The following is a 23,277-nucleotide window of genomic DNA, read 5'->3' as shown; positions in this document are numbered from 1 at the left end:
TCATACATGGGCACTAATCCCTCGTAGTTGCCAACTGGAAGTCCCGTCTACCCCCCCCCCCCCTTTCTTTTCGAATTTGGAGAATCAATAATAAAATTCTTGCTTGAGCCGAGCATTTTATTTTCAAAGTATCCAAGTCTATTTACTTTTTAACACATTGATAGCACTGGGTAAAGATAACGAAACTTCTGGTAGAACTGGTGGGCTAGTGGTGGAGTCTGGAGTTAGGTAGACTTCTACTAAGATTCCGATTTTTGCCACTATGAAGTCTGTTGTTGGTTACTATACTCAAATCATTGCACGGGTATCCGGATTTTTATGTGACTCAATTCCTGTCGAGTCACAGTGCTATTGGTAGTTATCTCGAAAAGAGACGATTTATCTCGAAAAAAGACGACTAATAGACGCTCCTCCATATAGTTGCAGCAAAATCAACACGCCAGAACATACTTCTTTTAATGTAAATTAAATAGTGAAAATATAGAGGGCAGTAAAATAATTGAAACAACTAATAGGTACATAAAACATAATATATTAGATTTAATGCTAGGTAACAGACATAACTGGTTTATATGTATAAGTACATGAAGAAAAAATTAGAATTTAAGATTAAAATGTATAATATAAACAGCAAAAATGTAAATAACTCTATGCCCAAACCAACTCTCCCGAACCGATGCCCTCAGGCGATACCGGAGATTTATTAAGTTTAATTTAGTATGTCTTCATAGCTCCTAGCATATTAGACCCTTCGTATTTGTCTAAAATCTTGTACGTAACATAGCCCATTTACTTAATAAATATATATTAAAAAAAAAAAAAAAAAAAAAAAAAAAAAAAAAAACTCAAATTACTGTGTCAATTTTTTCATCAGCAAGTGTTTTAATGGTTGAAAATGCTTTTTATCTGCCTGAAATAGGCAGTGAGGTCATCGCTTCATCGCTTAACTTATTTCCTGAATCAACAGAGGTCATTCGATACACTGTTCATTGACATTGTTTAATTCAGCTTTTTTTCCTTTTTGGCGTCGAAAAGACATCCATCACACTCGGTTCCGGCCCCTCTTACATAGGGAATCTTGAAATCTTATTAGGAATTTTACAATGACCGAGTGTCGGAAGTAATCAAACAGAAGCTCGCCAACAAAAGCGAGGAAACTTATGAACAAGCCAACGCTAAGACCAATGAATGCCGATTGTAAATCATTAAAATCAAACGCTCGTGGCTCTGGACTATTTTCAGCGTAAGGCACGCCCAACTTCATATCGTTCCTTAAAACAGTCTCCAAAATTCCTCTGGCGAGTCCAGTTTCAGAATATTGAGCCATTATCTGGTTTAATTTTTCGAAGAGAAAAGAATGCTTCGCAAATGCAAAGATCAACGGATAAGTCAAGAGGCATTCAGCAATTACATGATACTCACACCATTGTTTAAGGAAAAAGTCTCTGATGAGGATATTTTCTTTGGGCTTCGATGAGAAAGGTACACTCACCAATACGGCGTCCGTCTCTGATATCGATAGCAAATTTTTCTGAACCTCTTCAATCGCATTCCCGATGTATTTATGCAGAAGCAAAAAGTTATTCGTGAGCTCAGTTTCATTTATAAAGCCTTCGTCATAATATTTTCTAGTAAATGTAAATACCTCTGCACCCACCTGAGAGGTGTAAAAATGTAAGCTGCCTACCAGTTTTTCTCGCAGTGCCTCAGACTGGTTCAAATGGTGAAAAAAATTCATTTCAGCTTTTGGATCCTCAAAAGTTTGAATGATCATGTTAGATTCCTCTAGACTTTTTAGGGAGTCCACTTCTGGATACAAAACTCTGTCACTGAGCAAAGTCGTCATTCCGCTTAAGAAAACTGTGGAAATAATACTCGTAGAAAAGCTGAAAATTAAAAAGAGGCCCTTCCCTGTAAACAAGCGACCGAGTCGTAAAGACGGTGGGCTACCACAAATAAAATAAGCGTAGACAGTCAACAGGGAAGAAGTCTCTCTATAATAATCCACCTCTGCCTCTGTGTAGAGACGGTGGAATAATGTGCACTGCAAGTACTGGAAGTAATATTGGATTACTATAAGAGTGGCAATCGTTACAGAGATGAAAATCCAAACAATCGGTGAAAAACTCTTGAAAATCACCAGACCTTGCGACATGTAACCGGTGTGCGGTGTGGCGATGCACAGAGCACTCGTCTCAACACTAACAGAAAAATCGAGATTGGGATAATCAGACCCGTCTAAAATAATTCCAGTTTCATACAAGAGCAAATCAACGTCGTGTCTCAGAGCATCCTCTTCTTCAAAATTGTCTGCGACGAAGTTCGAGTCATACTTCAGAGTGAAGTTCAGTGTGTTTTTCAAATGTTCAAGCACGGTTAAAAAGAAGGTATACCAATCACTCCAACTTGCATCGTTAAGTGTTCGCATACCTTTACGTCTGGAAAAGTCCACCAAGTACTGTATTGGTTTTCTATGCATGTTTGTCCGAGGAAAGTCAAAAAAATCCTCATCAATCTCGCTCCAGTCCTGATAAAAAATTAGGTTCTCTGCGAACGGGTCGTATCTCACGCAACCATCTGGGTGGCATATGACACTTTTCTGGCTTTTGAAGAAGCGCCAAAAGAATTTGAAACAAAATAATAAGGTAAGATCCTTGTTTGTTTCGAAATTCGAAAAATTTGTGTTGCTGAGTGCCTTCGGTGCGAACTCTCTGGTATTTTGACCGACATTTTTCACAAGGAAAATTAGATGGTTCCCAAAATTCCAAATTTTGTTGCGATAGAAACCGCGAGTTGCATTGAAAACCGAATCACTCAGAGAAGAACAATCAGCTAGTTCGGGGTATGGTATGTTTATTTCTTTACTGCACCCTTCTTGTGTCCACAGGTGATAAATTTCATCAATTTTAATGCAATAACGAGGTAAAGTTCCATCCATTGGATTTTTCCTGCCGTTTGCGCTATGTCCCGGATCTTTCTCTACTTCATGGTTCAGTCTTGGATGTTCTGATTGAGATATAGTGTGGAAAATAAAGTTGAACAGCTCACCAACGTCTTGGAAATTAAATATCATATTTATCCTTTGATCGGTGACAATTGACTCAGTCATTTTGTTGGGGTGGGATATTGAAATGGTCTGAATTGAATTCTCATGCAGGTCTTGAATGAGATGCTGAAATGATGGATCTGAATTCAAATCTGTCGCGTAAAATAGCTTCAGTTCGGTTCTGTTCGCTATGTTAAGGCACACGCTAAATGCTAATGAATGCAAAGACTCACGTCTGTCTTCCGTAGGCTGTTGAAGGGCGGGAATGCTCCAAACAGGGAGTATAATTACAGAAATGAATAGAAGAATCAAATTGGAATACTTAACTATCAGCCCGAAGAATACAACCATAGTTGTTTTTCAATAAAAAGGACAATATAAGAGATCTAATCGTAAAATATGCCCTTCTTTACCTAAAAATAACGAGAGACCAACACGAAGTGAATCCAGAGCGATTTCAATTTCGAAAACGTTTTTATTTGCGATCTTCCCATTTTAAATCAGCGAAGTCAAACCACGTTACAAGTCTGAACAAGTGAGTTGAAATCGGTCTAAAACTCCATAGGGAAAGGTGACTTTCAGCTTTTACTGTTATGACCTTCAACTATTGATTCTGTTTATTGAAAACAGGAAAACGACAATATTTATATTAATGTGACTCGTCGTGAGTTGCCGTAAGAACGAGAGACCAACACGAAGTGAATCCAAAGCGATTTCAATTTCGAAAACGTTTTTACTTTGCGATCTTCCCATTTAAAATCACTTAAGTCAAAACACGTTACAAGTCCGAACAAGTCACTTGAAATCGGTCTAAAACTCCGTAGGAAAAGGTGACTTTCAGCTTCGACCTTAAACTATTGATTCTGTTTGTTGGAAACAGGAAAACGACAATATTTACATTTATGTAACTCCTTCTGAGTGTGCTCTCTGTTTTGCTAGGGTACTTTCCATCTTTCAGAAAGCATCGCTTTAAAATACGATTTTTTATTTTCAGCCAGTTCCCTGATAAAAGAAGTTAGTACACTATAAAATCAATTTTTGAATAGGCTACTGCTTTTATCGCTCAAAAAACAGAAAGTAGCAAGTGTTCTTTACGGTCGGAGCAAATGGCAATAGAGCTGAAACGGAACATCACATTTTTTCCTGACATCTTCTTTCTCAATTCAATGATTAGCCCAAAAATTTAAGATATCATTTTAAAAAAACCGAGGCTTTCTTATCATTTAACATAACATCTCGTTTTATTTTACAAAACCTGACTACATAATATCTCGGAAGGTATACATACTGCAATCAGGGAATGCAAAAGAGAAAGCTAAAACGACGCGCGACATCCTTGCGGATAGAAAGCTTTCCGAGCAAGTTCAAGCGATTGTTTTTCAAATTAGTACCCTATCGCAACACAGTGGCGATTCTTGAAAGCTGGCAACACTGTTTTTTCTCCATTCAAATGTATGTAAAACAATCGATTCTTGGTGAGCCACTCACATAAAATCGATATTTACAATGATTTCAAGTGGGGGAACTGCCACATGCAAAATCACCACTGTCGCAATATCTGCATTGGTGCAAGGTTATTTCAGTTCAAGCACTTTAGTAAACATGTCTGACAATTCAGAAATGATCACTCTTTGACCATGTGAAATGCTGAGTTACATTCTATACGTGCGAACCAATCAATGAATCCTATTTCTTGCGGGGAAATGAAGGAGTGATTGCGCTGATGATTTTTCAGAGCAAAACATATAGAAATACTTCAGATAGGCAATGGATTCAACTTACCCGTGACAGTGAAACGAGCTGTGTTGGAACTAACGAGCGAAACGCCGCTGAGCTTGTTGACACCTCTACATTGGTATTCTTTATACCTGTCTGCGTCTGTAATTTTCCGAATTAAAAGTTCTCCACTTGGCAGCATATGATATTTTCCATCTGTTCAAAAAAAAAAAGAGAAAAAAGAGGAATTAAGATACCTCTCATAAGGGGGTGGTGCGCAACTTTCGTTCAACCAAGTCGCACTAGAATGTAACGAGAGTGCGTGCTAAATGTCGACAACAGTTAGCCAAAGTGGACATCGGTCAAAATGGGAAATGTGAGGCAAAAATGTTGGAAAAGGGGGAGGAACATAGAAAAACTAATCAGCCAATCATCGAGAATACAGGTCATAAATTGGAGTGATCTTCCTCCTCCTTTCTGTGTGACAAAATTATATTCTTTCGAGGGTAGCTAGGGAAAGGAAAAAAAGGAAAGAATCCCATTGATATTTTGGATTAAAAAACATTGTATGAATACAGTTTAGGCTGACCTCTCACAGACTTTTCCTCTCGAAAGATTCGAAGCCAAAAGAAAAAAGTTTTGAGTGCGTGGCAATATTATTGAACTTCATCTTAAACGCTGAGGCGCAAGGAGAAATGGACATATTTATGCTGAAAGGAACTACACGCAAACCCTGTGCACATAGTTCCTTTTAGCATAAATACATCCAAATATAACTTCAAAACGGCGCATAACGTTCCCGAACGCAAAATTTACCGATATAACGTTTCCGTAAAATTCTCGCCAATATCAACTTCACACATGTTAACCGGTAACGTTTTTGTGCGATATGAATCACACAATTTCAGATTGATTGAATGAGAATGACTTTGAAAAGGTGAAATGGGAGACTGGGAATAAAATCACATAGGTAAGCGCCTTAAAAAATATAACGTCCTACTTATTTACTAAAATGCATTAGCTATGCTCGTCTCTTTCTTTGTTTTTTTGGTTACTTATTCGAATCGCCGTTCATTTGTGTAACGACAACCTGCAAATGCAACAACGTTGCTTAATTGCGTCACAACCTCACAACGGGTTGGAAAAATTGAAGGTGCTTCAGTATTTTTCAGTAATATTGTATGGATGCAGCTATTCGTGCTTACGGGATATCCGTGTTGCATCCAAAAAATTGCAGGCGCTATAGCTTACTTAATCACAACATCCAACCCTCTTTCTCAATCAATCAATCGAACTTCTTTCCAACTGAACTCCAAACCTTTACGTACAAATAGAATGTAATTAAAATCACGATTTGATGAGAAAATTCAATTTTCAAGTGGGTGCTTCAAATGCAAGCCCTAAATTCGCGACGCCCTAGTAGCTTTTTCTGAGAGTTAACTGTTCTGCAGGGAAGAGGGGAATCTTTTTCGCATGGGGTTACGGATATTTTTATATTTTTCACTCAAAATAAATAACCCTTAGTGACACTTTGAAGTGTCAAAATGTAATTTCCGTGGCCAAAAAAAAAAAAAAAAAAAAAAAAAAAATCCGATTACGGTTGGAGCCGCCAACAGCGTTGGCGCGAAAAGGAAGGAGCAAGACGCCGACGTTGTGTTGCGGGTTGCCCGCTTGACGGAGCACAGGCGCTCCGAGGCGGCTATCGCATCCCCCGCCACCCCCGGGCGGCGTGTAAGTGTGAGTATGCTTAAACGACGCACCCGGCCGGAGTAAATGGGATAACCCTAGTAGCAGAGTTATATAAAAAATTTGTTTTTAAAAGTATAAACCGTAAATAACCACAAGCTAAAGAATATTCATTGTTTATGTAATGGATGTAAAGTTTTTTAGTTAAAAGTTTACATTATCAATACGCTTCTTATGTGACCCTTAGTATAAAAGTTATATAACCAAATTCAAACAGTGTATAAAATGAATTTTCATTATTCTTCCTGGCTGGTAGCGCACTCTAGTTATGAAGTGTGCAAGTTTTCATATGCGATACTACCAGGTGGTGGATCATCGTAGAGTTGTGACTTACCTTAAATCCGCGGCGTCCTAGTCGGGATTAGAACCCACACCTCGGGATGGAGTTGCAATCCGAAGTCCAGTACTTTACCACCAGACCAGCCAGGCTTGATATGGATGGGCCCCTAAATTCAATCTCTTAACTATCGCAGGCCTCTGAGTCCGTAATATGTTTGTTTATTGACGGATTCTTATGATATTTTACCAGACTTTATTATTTATTATTATTTATCTATTGTTTTTTATTTAATGATGTAATTTTTTCATTTTCATTTTTTTTAACTCTCTGTCATTTTTTTAGCTCTCTCTTTTTTTTAACTATCATGTTTTTTAACTATCATTTTTTCTAACTCTCTCTATTTTTTTTAACTCTCATTTTTTAACTCTCTCTCTCTCTATTTTTTTTAACTTTATAATTGCGTCTTTTTCCAGTTTTAATTATTTGGGCCTTTTTCTAGTTTGAATTTATGTCGATGTATTTATGTTATTTATTTATTATTATTTTCATTTCCTTTTTTCTTTTAAATTTTTATAATATTAATTTAAACATTTTAAAAAAAATTAAAATTTTTAAAATAATATTTAATAATATGTTTAAAATATTAACAAAAATAATTATGATATACTTTAAAAATATTATAAAATATTATTTTAAAAATTTTAATTTTTTATATTTTTAATATATTTTTAAAATGTTTTAAAAATATTCATTGATTGTATTTCAAAAGTATTTTTGAAAATATTTTAAAAATACATGAAAAACATTTTAAAAATATATTAAATTTCAATATTTTTAAAATATTTTTAAAATATTGCTGTCTAACTGGGCAGGGTTATGAGCCAGACACGCTACCAACTGAGGTAACAGGGCTCCTCGGATTGTGTGCCGAAATATCCCCTTTTAACTCGTCTCGGAGCCACTAATACCTCTAATAATACCTATCCCACGCAGTCTGAGAGTCGAGGGTGTTCATTGAAATGAGATCATCATCATCATTCATGAAAATGAGATAGGTTTACGTTAAAGTCATTCAGGTCATTTATATAACAGTTATATTAAGCAAATTAAGCAAAAGGATACTATGCGTATAAAGAAAATTTATAAAAACCCTTCCTCAATTATATGAATTTTATATAAACGTTATCTTCTGAAAATATGAATAATTATTTTCATGGGCATTTTATATAAAACTTATATACACGATACATAAACTTTAGTTAAAATGGTGCTTATATAACCGGTATTAATTCCTTATACGTTTGTTAGGAAGGGGAAAGTGAATCATGCTACTAGGGAACAAAGACCCCGAAGAGGGGGCTTTATCGTCCCCGTCCGACTCGGGGGGGCTCCTTTGTGACTCGACCGGGGGCTGACACCCCATCACTCCGCTCTCTCGCTTCCAAGAAAGAACCCCAGACGAGTCGTCAACCCTCGCCGTTGGCACATTGCTCTGCCGACCGCTTGATCGGAGATCTAAGGGATGATCCTTGGATTCCGCCGTGAAAAAAGACTCGTAGCTCATCCTGTCTAAAGGATGCGATTCTCGGTCAGGCAGAATCGACACTGGAAAAAAGTCGCTTGGATCTAGTCTAGAGTCCAGACTCTTAAGAACATTGACAAGAAAAAATACTCTTGATTCAATCGGATTTTTGCTTGAATCGAGAGCCAAGCCTCTTAATTTGAGCAGATTTCCTTTTGATTTAAGCAAAAATCCGATTGAATCAAGAGAATTTTTTCTTGTCAATGTTTTTAAGAGTCTGGACTCTAGATCCAAGCGACTTTTTCTCCAGGGGATGCGATTCGGAGATTGGGTTTTTAGAATCCATTTTTTGGGGAATCGATTCAACAATGACTTTCTCCATCGATTCAAATCTTCAGAACTACGATAAGCCGGCTGATTATTGAAAATTATTGACAAAATAATGGAAAAAGAAGACAAAAGGATAATGAAGTAATACTAATGGTGGGAACGAGTGGTTGCAATGAACAAAAACTACGGTGGTGTGTAATAGACTATTCGTGACTAACTTCAACCCACAAGAAACCCTATAATTAGCCCATTATTTCCCCCCTTAGTCCGTAACAACCACCCGTTTCAACCGATAGGATCGCTCCATTTCCCTTTGTCTCCTTTGTCTATAGATTTGTCCATCGCAACTTGAATGATCAGCCCGATGAACATGAGTGTCGCTACAAAAAGTATTGGACTGATAGGAATTTGATGTTTAAGGTTAAAGGTAAATGATTATTCCTGCGTAACTTCTACGTTTCCAATTATTATTCTTGCGTATAACTTGTAAGTCTCGAGCATCATAGCATGAATTGTGCGCGCAAATATGACTCAATTCATACACAAAAAGTCAGACTTGCGTTATTCAGCTGATACAAAAATAGAAACGGACTCAAAACAGCGCTAACATTTTACTATAATGGGAGGGGGGGGGAGAGCAATCCTGGCCACAACAGCCTTTGAAAAGAAACTTACACGTTAGATAATGACTTCCTCTTACAAGACCTTCCTTCTCTAATTTACGGACTACGCAAACCTCTGAGTGTTTCAAGGGGCTAAACATATTTCTGCCTGTCTAAAGCGCATTGTAAATATTTTGGTACTTAATTTGATTCGAGTGTGTTTCGGCAAGCGCAAAGCTTGAATTTACGTGCGCACAAAACGACATTTACTTACTGATGAGTTAAGATTTGAAACTTGAAATGTTTTGACTGTGCTCCACGCAAAATATCAATGGAGAAACATGTGACACAATACTGAACCCGATGTATCGGTTCACGTCAGGAATTTTACGATGCTGTTTTTATGAGGCTCGCACAAATGTCTTATTGACACACTGTTCACCAGAACAAAAACCTCTTGGTACTAAAAAATTCAGGAGTTCAAATTGGCGTACATCAAAAGCAGTGCGAAAACGGCCCGAAGGCACACGTGGGGGGCTTCGGACTGGTGCACGATGCTCTTCGTTTGAAATTCTTTTGTGCATTCAAGATGAAAGACATGACGCGCCGCTCGCCCTGCGGAAGATCTGAGACGTGAAATTCTTTTCCATATTCTATAAAATACGAACAAGGCCTCATTTCTTCTCCGTGAGCCGCACAGGCACTTCTCAGAATCATCACGAGGCCTTTCAGATTCTTCGGATCGAGACATGTCGATAGGTTGAGAAAACAGATATCGACGGTGAAACTACTAAACCACGTATCTCGGTTTGCGACGTCGCAGACTTCCTGTCATACTTTATTTTTTAAATGAAAAACTACTTAACATCCAGTCTTGAAAATTTCTGTGATTTTTCCTCTTTGTGCGGAGAAAATTCCGTGAAAATTTCAAGGAATGATATTGATTTGGTCTACTTCAAAAAATAAAATGTGAGCAAACGAGATACGTGGTTTGGTAGTTTCACCGTCGATATGCGTTTGGTAACTTTTTTGTCCGGGGCAAAGAAAGATAATGTTATATTTGTTGAAAATCTAGTTTCGGCAATAGCATGGGAAAGTTAATAACTATTGATATATACTGGAACTTTTTAAAACGACCTAACATTGACCGATTCGACGAGTTTGGAATAAAGCTCTACAGATGGTTTGAAAAAATAGTGTATTTTCTTCGGAAAATACACTAAAAAAGAAAAATTTCAAAAATTGGGTACATTGAGAGTTCTGAGTTAGAAAAGAACGTAATTGTAGATTTGAGTGTCTTACAGATGAACTGTTGGGTTAAATCAGACCATAATGAAACCCAAGGCCGAAAATATACATTTTGGCTCCCTTGAATACATATACGATGAAAATTACCTGGGGTCCGGTCCCTCTATAAAGATATAGCACAAATCAGAGGATCGGAAAAATCCGGACATTTAGGATTTCAAAACTTTGACGCAAGTTTTTCGCGTGTCAAGTTTTTAGAGGCCGTATCTTATGTTAGGAACGAGAAGTAGCGAGCCCTGAAATTAAACTGCCAACTACAGCACACAGATTTGCAGATACGATTATGTTATCCCTAGGTGACCTCCCTCGATTTCTGACACGGCTGAATATGTAACTGAGACTTTTTACCCCTATACTGCAAGAAAACGAATTGTGTGTGTTCAGACACAAATGTACTTCCGCGCGTATTTTTCAATGCTGTATGCCGAGCGTGCGACAAGTTGTTCATTTGGAAAATAAAAATGTTCGTCTCGCATTAGAACGAGCTGTTACTTTGAAAATAAATCAGATGGAAGAAACATTGTGATCCGCGAGCATCTTTCAAGAGGAGAGGAAAAAGTGACATCGCGAGGAGGAGAAGAAGCGAAAACAAGTGAGTCTCTAAAATCGCCTAGGGCGATTTTTCATGCAACTGTCATTTAAAGAAATGACAGTTCAACACACAGATCAACACAGATCAACACACACTCTCATTCTGGCACCGTAGGCTACAACAAGGATATTTCATTGCAATGTTGCATTATTTACGCTTTTATTTTATGACGTAGAAGCTTACACTGGAGAAAAAAACACATTGGATCTAGAGTCCAGACTCTTAAAAACATCGACAAGAAAAAGTACTCTTGATTCAATCAGAATCTAGCTTAAATCAAGAACCAAGCCTCTTAATTTGAGCGGATTTCGTTTTGATTCAGGCAAAAATCCGATTGAAGCAAGAGTACTTTTTCTTGTCAATGTTTTCAAGAGTCTGGACTCTAGATCCAATGTTTTTTTTTCCAGTGTACACTAAGAGAAACGTTTCCGTTTCCAGGTATACTAATTCCCAGTAATATAGGATGGGAAATGAGAAATAACCCATCCAAATGTTGTGCTGTTCTCGGCATACTTTGCGTTAATTTCGACATGCAAAACATCTGAATTCGGAAAAATAGGAGAACCTCAAAATCACCAAAGATGTGTAATACTTTATGTTCATTTCATCAAATCAACCGAAGCTTCGAATTTTTCCCCTCCACGATTAAAAAAAGGCTTCTTGATGTGAATAATCATTACTTTAGCCAGTACAAGGCTGAAGAAAACCGAATCGCTAATGATTTAAAGGTTAACTGCGGGCGGATCAGTGAAATTCATGGACATAGCTGTAGACAAAAAGACAGAGAGAAAATGGAGCAATCCTATTGACGAAGGCGGGTGATTGTTATGGACTAAGCGGGAAAATGATGGACTAACTGAACTAATAGGGTCTCTCGTAGATTACTGTTACCTTACAGTCTCTTACGTACCTCCTTTGCCCATTGCAACAACCCGAATCACCCAATGGAGAATTTGCGAGCAAATTTTTTAGTGCTTCATCTGAAAATGCTTAAAGAGATGATTTCACAGTATTTTTTTCTAATATAGAAAATAGTCTAAAAGTAGATTTAAAAGTGAGAAAATGCACCACCTAATGACGTCATCTGGTGGCATTTCCCATTTAAACGCACGTATTTTAGCAGATTAGATCATTTTGTCATATCTTCTCCAATAATTGTTCAATTCATGGAGCAAGGGTATCCTCGTGTTCAGTTCACTCAGTAGTTTCCACTTAGACACGAAATTCATCGAATGTCTGACACCTGCAAATTCTCTTTAGGATCGCTCAATTTTCCCTTTGAAGCCAAAAGAAAAGAAGTCTTTGCCCATCACTTTTTAAATCAATTCCGATAATCTTCCTGCTGGATGGATTTAACCAGTAGCAGCCAAACTGCATTTCATGTTGCCTAGTTTCTTGATGTCTCACGAGGTATTCACTTATGAAGACAAAAATGACTCACCTCCTTTAATTGATGGGTATATGTTGAAGGCAGAGTCTTGGACCCAGGAGGTTATTGTGATAAAGTCTCTAACAAAAGAGGGCGCTGTGCACCGAAGGAAGACTGTGGACCCGCGTACCGCCGTGTTGCTGTACTCAACCATGAGTTCGTACGCCTGCAGCACCACTGTAACATACACAAGAGAAAAATAAATAATTGTTCATTCGTCTATGTGTTGTAATTTTTGGATTAAACCAGGGACAAACATATAATTTTAACGTAACCGAAGATGGAGCTCATTACATAGTAGGAGCCTTGTCTGGGTCGCATTTAGCAAAAAGGAACTAGCGTTATTTGGTACAGTGTTGAAAAAATGTTGTTTCTTAAAATTATCTGATAAATCTCCCAGAATAGCGAAAAGCTTTTGCTTCCCACCAAAAATTTGATAATTTTAAGGGCATGTTGGCCATGTTGCATATACAAAAAATCGAAGGCGCTCTGGCATTCCTCACGCTTTACCATGCTACGGCAACGCGATGAAGCGCGTGGGCGAATTATTCCAATTTGGCGGCGATACTTCACACTGATTAGCGAGCAGGGGAAGGGAAAGAGGGGGCAGGGGGCCGTCGGCCGAGGGGATCCCTTTAGTACCCTTCTTATCGCGCCGCCCTTTCAGCGACACAACCCGCTGCACTCTAACCTCCAATGGGTAATTACATAACAGGTGTTCGGGGGCCGTATCAAAGTTCAACAGGCGTCCTAATTTGTACCAGGAATCAGATACGGCGAACCTGAGTGATGCAAAGACGAGAACCGCATGCCATTACGCGGATTCAAGACCGGTGTCTAGGGGGGAAAATTAATTAATTCGCTGAAAAAAAAATATGGTAGATTTTACCATACTCTGACACAGTGATATGAGTACGATAATAAACACCAGACTCTATGGTAGCATTTACCATATAATGGTAAGTATCAGCAGAGTTCTGATGAATACTACCATAATTCTGGTCATGTTTACTAAATAGTATCACTGTGTAAAAAATCAAGAAGACTTATAGTAGATTTTACCATTCTTTTTTTTTCAGTGATGACTTGGATCTTAGGAAAGTACCGAACCATGACGTGGAATACATTCTGAATAATATGATATCAAATTTTTTAAGGTAAACCGAATATTGTTTTCGAAAAGTTGGAAAACGGGAATAGCACCGTAAAGTAATAAGAAAGAGAGAAGTACCTTTTTGGATACCTCATGTTTACACATTAAGTCAAAAACCAATGTTTGTTTCCCTAATTTTACAAATAAATATTTTTCATTGCATCTTCGTCAAACGCATTCTTATATGCTGCACATTATGCTGCACTTTTCTCTGTTCACTCGTAAGTTACGATAATTACTCCTTTTTCGAAGAAACCGGTGGCGCAATATCACGCGGATCGGATTTCTCCGAAAAACCAATTTAAATCAATGGCGAGGCGTGCTTTGCGATGTATATCGATTGATCTACCGTTTAAAACTGTGGAAAAGGATCGATTTTCAAGATATTCGCAACGAACACCTTAATAATCGATTCTTTATCAAAGCTTCAAATGGGGAAATTCGATATATATCGAAGCACGCCACGCCACTAATTTAAATATGCTTCATAAGTTCCTCCAAAGCTGTCTTACATCTTTAACTTTCCGAATATTGCAAGTTCCCAGGATGTACTTATATAGCAAAATATATAGCGCCAAGTTTCGAGAAAATACTTCAATTTCTGCAATAAAGATGTGAGAGACCTTGTGGTGATTTGACTCCTCGAGTCAGATATTTTCAATTACAAAGCACGGTATCTAAAATTCCGTGTATCCAATTATATTATGTTACGTGTTATGAATTATTTCATGATACAGCCGTCATTATTTTTCTTTGCGCAATAACCGTTGAAGAAAGAAATAGGAAATGATTGGCCGGGAGATATTGCCAATGATTCAAATACGAAACAATGCTTCCCTCATTATAATTCCGTTCTGACCTCATAAATTGTCGCACCTTTCATTCGCAGAAGTCGTACAAATAGGGAAAAGGGACCAAACCGGCATTACAGACATGAGAAATCGATTTCAAATACTTTATTTCCAGCAGAATTTTTATTTTATTGCCACAGCGAAAAGTTTTAGCGTCTCCATTTTTTCCTCGATCGGGAGAAATTAGCACTGCTCTGATATCAGACCCCAATTTTGTTGCGTTACGATCCGATTCCAATCTTTTCAATTTTCATTCGTTCCTATCCATTTCATTCCGTATCGTTCCATAACAGTATGTTCTAGTATTATCCGTTCCGTTCCATTCTGAAACAATCCTTTCCGTTACTATCTGTTCCACGCGATTACAGTCTGTTCTGTCCTACTCCGCGCCTGTTTTTAAAGGTGTTTTCCGTTAAACAAAGCGGTAGGCAAGACAATGTGGCCACTCATATCAAAAGTCGGAATAAACATATACAACAAATAAAAAGTGTTCTTGTTCAGGAAGAGATGTATCCCATGTGAGAAGTGTGGAGGTTGTCCCCACAAAGTTCTGAGATTTTTCCATCTTTAAAGAAAAAAAAGAAGAAAAAATCCTTAAAGGAAGCAGTGTACGCATCGAAATGAATGAAAATGACACATGGTGAGTGCACGATAGTATACTAGATTCCAGATTACTAAAGTATGCTCTCTAGGAAATTTAATAGCCAGTGTGAGATCTCTGAAAGTGCGCTCATCACGTGTCTGATAAACGTAACTATAGGTGATAAACACCGATCGAAATCAACCAATGTCTACTAGATTTCCAGCAGCGAGTATGCGATCACTAATATAGTAAGCACAATCATCCTTCTGCATTCGTGCATTTCTGTGCAGCGTGCACACAGGAAACGAAACCAGACTGCCGGGGCGGGAATGAGATATACGGCGAGAAAAATTCGCGGGAAATTTTCTGGTTTGGTGACCTCATGCGGGAGATAGCTCGCAGTGCTCGGCATCGAGAGACGGGATCGTGGGGTTGAGAACGTTAGCATCTTTATAACGACTCCGAGTAGGTTTCTATCGCGCGGTAAACGAAGGGGAACGGTAATAATTGGAGCTTCCAGTGCGAGCTCTTGAGCTGGAAAATTCGTCTTGATGCTTTCTCTCCGACCCTCTCGCTTGCAGTCTCCGCTCCTCCTCGATGACATACGGAGAAACATACACATGTATAAATTGAAGCATCTCGAAGCAGACGTTTGAACGCATGAAGTTGCATTTTAATCCGATAAGTTCTTCCTCTAAACAAGGTGGATTAGAGTCAGTGGCGTGGCGTGCTTTGCGATGTATCGATTGTTCTGCCATTTAAACCTATGGAAAAGGATCGATAAACAGGGTATTCGCAGCGAACACCTTAATAATCGATTCTTTACCATAGGTTTAAATGGCAGAACAATCGATACATCGCAATTCTCGCCACGCCACTGATTAGAGTTTGAAACGGCTTTCTCTTGATACTACAGTTTTTGGTCTGCAAACTTCAAATCACCATAACTCCGATTTGGATTAAGATTGTAACGTATTTTCATGGATGGGCCAAACTAGAGGGAACCGAGCGAAAGCGGACCGATTGTTGAAATTGATAGACGAAGCTATACACAAAAAAGACAAAACAGATATGGACCGGTCCTATTGGTGAAAGAAAGAGGTTGTGATAGACAGAGGAGGTAGGTATTAGACGAACTAACTGATGCTAACTAATGGCAACTCACGAGAGACCCGATAGTTAGTCCACCTTCTTCTCCCTCAATCTATAAGAACTACCCAAATTGACCGATAGGATCGCTCCATACTCCCTACGTCTTCTTTGTCTATCGCTTTGTCTATCAATTTCAACAATCAGCTCACTGCTCCCACCTCCCCAAGAATTCCTCTTGACCCCTCTCAAACAATGTGAGATATTCTGCTAAATAAGTGCTTAACGTGTCGTTCGTCTTTAAGGTTGTAATTCAATCAATTTTTCGGTAAGAACAGCTAGAAATTGCTCCGGAGACGACTCACTTTTCCAAAATTAGCCCGGAAAGGCCTCCCTTATTGGAGCTGATAAAATCCCCCGAACCCTCTTTTAAGACTAGGAACTCCCACAGGTCTCCCTTGCTGGAATATCGTTTAGTCTCCCCTTTTCATGAAATACCCCCCTCACAATAAGGTCGTAGTTCCGCTCATACGTGTTTGTCGTACAAAATTATTTATAGAACACTCCTTAGGCTCTGGTATCAATAACTTAACCTCTAATGTTTTTGGACTAACACCTTTTCTTAAACGTACGGTCACAAATACTGAGAAATAATTTGCTGTTGTAAGAGGCAACCTACAGTTTCCTCTACTGTTAGACTAAGGTGGCCGTCCCGCCATCGAAGTCACTCTCATGAACACCACACCATCCATTTGAACGAGAATATGCCATTTTCAACTTTTCATTGGAGCTTGTTTTGCAAGATTCATTTGCATTTTGTAACCAACCGACAGATTTCTAGAATCTTTGGCTATTATTTCAAAACTGACGAGTTTCTCAGACGGTATGTTCTATTAAAATTTCTTTAAATTCGTTATAAGACTAGAAGGTTAGCATATGGGACATAATTAGAAATCCGTGATTTTGAAATGCCGCGGATAAGACGGAAAATATCATCTTTTGGTTCCTCGCTCCTGTTCGATCGGTTTTTGTAAAACTTGGTGTTAAAGAATTTTGTTTGACGTCCAGAGAATGGCCTCGACACGAGAAAAAAATTTTCGGCATAAAGAATTCAGACTTTCATAATTTGTATAAAATAAAGTATTAACTTACCTAACCTAACCTAACCTAACCTGAAACGTCATTTTAGGCCTTCGTAACAATAATATATGCAAATTACTCATCATTTTGCATTCGACGTATGCAGCGCAAACAGCGCTCAAAGTCAACACATCAAGACTCTCTTCGTAGGTCGCGGTCGGACCAATATAAAACGCCTTCAATTGCGTGTGATACTGTGCAACACACCAAGGTTTAAATAGTTGTATTCTTAGGTTGGAACCTAACTCAAGTGAGCTGCTCAATCAAATAATGCATGCCAACCTATTAATTGCTGCATTTCACGTTATGCTTCGCATGTTTTATAACCATTATTGCTCGTGACAAAAATTTAAGCCTCAATTGATTTAAAAGGAAAGAACGATCATTATTAATACGGCTAACTAAAGAGGCTCACCTGATGAAATACCTGTTCTTGAGACTTCAATAGAATTTGATCGCGCCCGTGATGTACCGGGGGGTATTTCTAGACGAGGCATTCAAATTTTCAGTTGTATTTTTTAAATTAGAGAATACAAAATGCCAGATGTGGCCTAGAATTTTACTTCGCCTGCTGTTGGATTGATTTTGTGGAACTCGGTATCAGGGGGTAGTTTTTGACCAGAAACTCGAATTATTAGACGAATTTTCAAATTCCAAAATCTAAGATAGCAAACGTGGCCTATATTGACTTTTTCAAAAGTATATCTATCCTATCAATCAAGCAGTGTTTTTACTTTTGGTTCATTTTCAAAGTCAATTCACCCGCAGGTAGTAGACCTTGATATAGACGCGATTTTCAACACTAAAGTGTCAAAACTGCTTGTTTGATTCTTCATGCCCTCGACCTCAAATTTTTTAAAATTTAAAAAAAACTGTATTCTGAGTTTTACGTAAAGGTAAACCAAAATTCATCGCTAATTTTAGCACGAATCATAATTAAATTGTGGAATAAACACAATTTGTAGCATTTATCAGAAAACTTAGTTTTACTCAAAATTTGATTGATTCGACCATTAGTTTCGGTTACACAAACAAAATCAAGAAGGAATACGCTCACATTACTCTTGCCGTTTATTTTTCTAAGTATATCAAAATAAGCATTAGCGTCTGGACGTATTGACGAAATATAGTTCAACTTATTGCAAAGAATTTAAAGTTTTCAAGAAAGCATTAGCTGGGCTCATCGTATTGTAGCATCTATTCCCTGGAAAAACACTTTACTTCCGTACTGTTATTCCACAAATTCTTTTTCGATCTCGATAGGAAACCTTGTTATAATTTTTATCGAGATCTTGTTTTTTTTTGCACCATGCTCTAAAAAAGAAGAACCTAATCTCTAGCGTTTCCTTAATCAGCTCCTTCTCTCTCTCCTCCCAACCCCACTTTTGCGCCTTGCGTGCTATCTTTCTCCCTTGTTCCTCCTCATTCACGTTCGATCATCGTCTGTGTATCGCGTTGCGCGGATATAACTGCCTGGTAGCATTTTAGAATCATACTCCTCGCCGCACAATGTAACGAGATATGGAAAAGGTCGGACATAAATTTTTTTGACAAAAACTACTAATTTTTATTTAGTTATTTATGCAAGTTTTGAAAGATGCTCATTTTGAAAAATTTTATTAGAAAACCAAAGGGATCACTTCTTAACCTCAACATTTTGTATCGACAAAAAATTAAGCTTTTGAAGTTTCCGAATCAAGTCCGACTTCTCTAATTGACTCACTCTACTGTGCGCCGGGTCGAGAGAAGAATGCAACGACTCGATGGCTTGTTAAACCGCTTTCTTGAGGGGGTGCAACTAGGGGGGAGGGGAGAGGGGGCGGAAGAAACAGCGGGAGAAAGATGAGAAATAACAATTTTACGCGCCATCCCGGGAGAGGACACGGGCGAAAAATCGCGAAGAAGGGAAAAATCTGGAGATAAATTAAAACAAGATACCCCCCGCGAAGCAGCGGTTATGCTTTCTTAAAGAAGTTACGGTCTGCACGAGCGCTTGGTACGGAGACCGCTAATGCTCTGCATTTTCAGCGCAATTTAACGCGCTTAAAACGGCACCGGAAATGAACATACTTGGCAGATTTTTCTCTCGACTTTATCTCCGAATTCTCCGTCGGGCAAAAGCGCGTATCTTCATTTCTTCACGAGTACCGGAAAAATAATGAAATTTAAGGGCTAGATGGCTCGGCTCAATGTAGTAGTTACGCTTGTAGGTCGGAGAGCCTTGTCTCTTCCTCGAGGGGATTCTGAGGACAAACGAACCGTTTATTTTCGAAAGGACACAAACGCCGAAAACTGGGCTCTGGAGAGCGGGATGGATACGGGAAACGAAGGGCACGTCGCTTGGGTTCTTTTATAAATAAACGGTTCAGACGAGAGCGCGACATCGTAACGGACATTTGTGATAAGGAACGCAGGGGTTCGGATGCAGATTGTGCAAGTTGAGATGCGTTCATTGGAACGGATGATTCTTCTGAGGGAAACAAGGGACTGATGAGAAGGGACTGAGGCGCGGTTGGCAGAATCAATGAGGAGCTCTGCCAAAGAGTTAACGGGCAAAAGGCCGTCTTTTTCGGTTTTGGTTGATTGATGGATTTTATACTTCAAAAGTGGGGGGAAAATGCCGTGGTGAAACCAGAAAACTGATGCTCAGCTCCGAAATAATACATTTCAGTGACTGTACGCTTTTTTGTGACAGAGAGTGGTCTCACACTACAGCTCGAGTAACATGTCCGATTATGTGCCTACAGATTGTGGCCCCACATAACAGCACAAATGGATTGCATTTTGCAAAAAGGAACCAGAAGCATTGCAATGGTGCTAAGATTGTGCACCTTCATTCTTTGCAATAAAATTACTGAAACCATAATAAAATATGAAATTTTCATGATAATTTTTGTTTTAAATTTACAGTTTTCAGCGAGTAAAATAGAAAGTATTAATGGATAATCAGGTTTTTCTTCGAAGACAAAAGAAGTTGCACGAATTCAGCAACATTGCAATGATCCTGGTTCCTTTTTGAAAATGCAATCCAAATGATAAGCACGGGGATTGCCAAATGTTTTGCTCCAAGAAACCGAAATATGGTTCAGCTGATTAAAATTCGGTTCTAATGATGATCGGCTACCTGAACAAAAAAAGTTCTGTGTCCAAAATGGCTTGTAGTTCTGAATCTGTAACCTAAGCTTTTTCTCACTCAAAGTTACATTACTACGCTGCCGCGCTAAGGTAAAACGCCGAAGGAACATTCGAATGTTGCCAAATTCTCCCGCAATAAAATATTTATTTCTGAGAAACCGGATGAAAATCCTCCCTTAAAATTCTCGGTTACTTCAGATCAAATCGCGGATAGCAGTTTCTACAAAATTGAAAGGGAACGTTCACAATTTTTACAGAAAATTCCCATTTTGACAGAGGATATTTGAAAACTCCCGAGGGCTCATATCGTCGCTCCCCGTGCGAAGGAACCGAACTTTCTTCCAATGGTGAAATATTGATGCAAACAATTTCATTTTTTTATACGAGAACTAAACTGTATAATTTTCGCTGTAATTCTGTCTGATTCTTGCATGAGATCAGAAGATAAATTGAATCAGTGAGAACGAAAACACACCAACTCGGTAACCCAAAAATACTCAATTTTCATTGAAGAGAGTCAGTTTTCATAAAGGCCATTGAAATTAACGCATCTGTTCCAACTTGGACCTTTAAAGTGTCCTTAAATACTCGTCTTTCGGCACCAAAACTATTTTTCTTGTGCTAACTTCCTCAACTACAATGCAATTATGCGTGTGTTTTGATTATTTTTATTTTTTCGAGTTGGTGTGTTTTCGTTCTCACTAATTCAATAAGTGAAATTTTCTAATTGAAATTTTAAAAATTCTCCACTTAAAAATGCAATATGCGCGTAAAAGCTGGCAACATTGGAATGTAGTTACGTTTTCGATAAAATAAACGACGATACGGCGTTCTCCTCTAGAATAGCTTGGTATTTGGAGTGTAGCCGAGTGCTAGAAATAATGTAAAATTTTCTTTAAAAAACTTACATTTTATTAACCAACTTTGTAAACGTATGTATACATTGACAATGTTTTGATTATTGAGAGTGTTTTGATCTAATAGCTTGTTATCAATTGTTACCACTGGAATCTGTCACCTTATTTGAAATTAAATTATGGCCTTTGTGATATCGATTTTGTGACCCTGACGATGAAGCGTTTGCTTCGAAAAGCTTCGGTCAAAGTTTGTTAATAAAATGTAAGTTTTTTAAAGAAAATTGTACATTATTTCTAGCACTTGGCTACACTCCAAATACCAATATATTCAGTGCTACTACCTGTCAGACATTGTATTACAATGTTCGCTGATTTTGATTTAGAATAGCAGTGCGAGTTTGGAAAAATGTCGAATACCATCCAAAGATCGGCATCATCGTTGGAATTATGATTCCCTCCTCGGCGTTCTCGTTTCGGCTCTCATGATTTGCCCGGAACAAACGTCTCGGATTTTCACCTCCGCCGGCGGGGGTGAGGGGGGGGGCGGCCAGCGACGGTCCGGTCCAGGAGCTGATTTAAGGCCGGACCCGCGGCCGCAGCACCTCCGAGCTGGGAGCGGCGACGCCGGGCACACGGGCGTGGGATACGGGGGAGGAATCAATTTCGCGAGTCAATAAAATATTTTCCGAGCCCCATCCATCAGCCCTCGTTTTATGTTCCGCCCCGGCCACCGTTACAAAAGGAGTCGCCGAAGCAGCGTCCCGAGACCCGCACAAGTAATATAATACCACCGTCCTCAGAAAAACGCCGTATCGATATGAGCTGAGCACCTTGCCAAAAGTCTACCCTTAAAAATAGAGTTTTTCCAGGATGCACGTGAATGGGACCGTTCACAGGAGAAAGGACATTCGTACACAAAAGAAATATGCTCAGCAGAGTGAATTTTTTTCGAACTGGGTGCGGGAAACCGAATTTCGAGATTTTGACGCAAACCTCTTCTTCATAGTCTGCGGGCTGATTTTTGAAATTGATAGAAAAAGCGATAGACAAAGAGGGCGAATGGAAAATAAAGCAATCCTATTGGCTGAAACGGGGTACAATTGGGTGCGGAAAATCGGATTTTGAGATATTGATGCAAACCTCTTGCTCATGGTGTGCGGGCTGGTTATTGAAATTGATAAAAAAAAAAACGATGGACAAAGAGGACGCACGGAAAATAAAGCAATCTTATTGGCTGAAACGGGGTGAAATTGGGTGCGGAAAATCGGATTTTGATGCAAACCTCTTGCCCATGGTGTGCGGGCTGATTATTGAAATTGATAAAAAAAAAAGCGATGGACAAAGAAGACGAATGTAAAAAAAAGCAATCCTATTACTTGAAACGGGGGGAGGGGGGTCGTTGAAATCAAACTAATTATGAAATTAATCTAAGGGTTCTCTCGTGAGCTGCCGTTCTTTAGTCTTTTACATACCACCTTCGACCATTGCAACCATACGCTTTCACCACCAATAGGATTGCTCCATTTTCCTTTTGGCTTCTTTCTCTATCGTTTTGTCTATGCATTTTAATAATCGACCCCCTAAAGAGTAAGTTGCGAACATTTTAGTTTATTTTAGTCAGTTAGAAGGGAAGTGTCATTATAATCCAGCAATTTTGTACCGCACACATGACAGATTAAAATTCCGAAAGGTTCTTCCTCGAAACTGCGATTTTTCAACTGCAAACTTCAAACCACCGTGACTCCACTCAAGTTTGACGAACCAAACGTCGCGTTGTTTTGGCCGAAGATATTCGAGGTGTTCACATGCTCCTGCATCAATAACTAGATTTTGAATGTTTATAGACGGTTATATATGAGCTTCCTGACGCCCCCCTCCCATCAACTTTCATAGTTTGT

At 38.7% G+C, this 23,277-nt stretch overlaps 1 protein-coding gene across 3 annotated transcripts in view; it reads right to left on the bottom strand.

Annotated features, from left to right (window-relative positions):
• Positions 1-23,277, bottom strand: part of LOC109043763 (cell adhesion molecule Dscam2) — a 310,700-nt gene that overhangs the window by 28,503 nt on the left and 258,920 nt on the right. For all 3 annotated transcript variants that reach the window (XM_019061073.2, XM_019061072.2, XM_019061074.2), the window contains exons 3-4: positions 12,584-12,748; positions 4,829-4,978 (exon numbers count right to left, since the gene is read on the bottom strand). In XM_019061073.2, the coding sequence (XP_018916618.2) occupies positions 4,829-4,978; positions 12,584-12,748 (315 nt within the window). The remainder of the gene's footprint in view (positions 1-4,828; positions 4,979-12,583; positions 12,749-23,277) is intronic.

Source organism: Bemisia tabaci, chromosome 4, assembly GCF_918797505.1.
Source record: "Bemisia tabaci chromosome 4, PGI_BMITA_v3".
NCBI lineage: Eukaryota > Metazoa > Arthropoda > Insecta > Hemiptera > Aleyrodidae > Bemisia > Bemisia tabaci.
The sequence above is the reverse complement of the archived record's forward strand: the minus strand, read 5'-3'. Positions and strand labels throughout refer to the sequence as shown.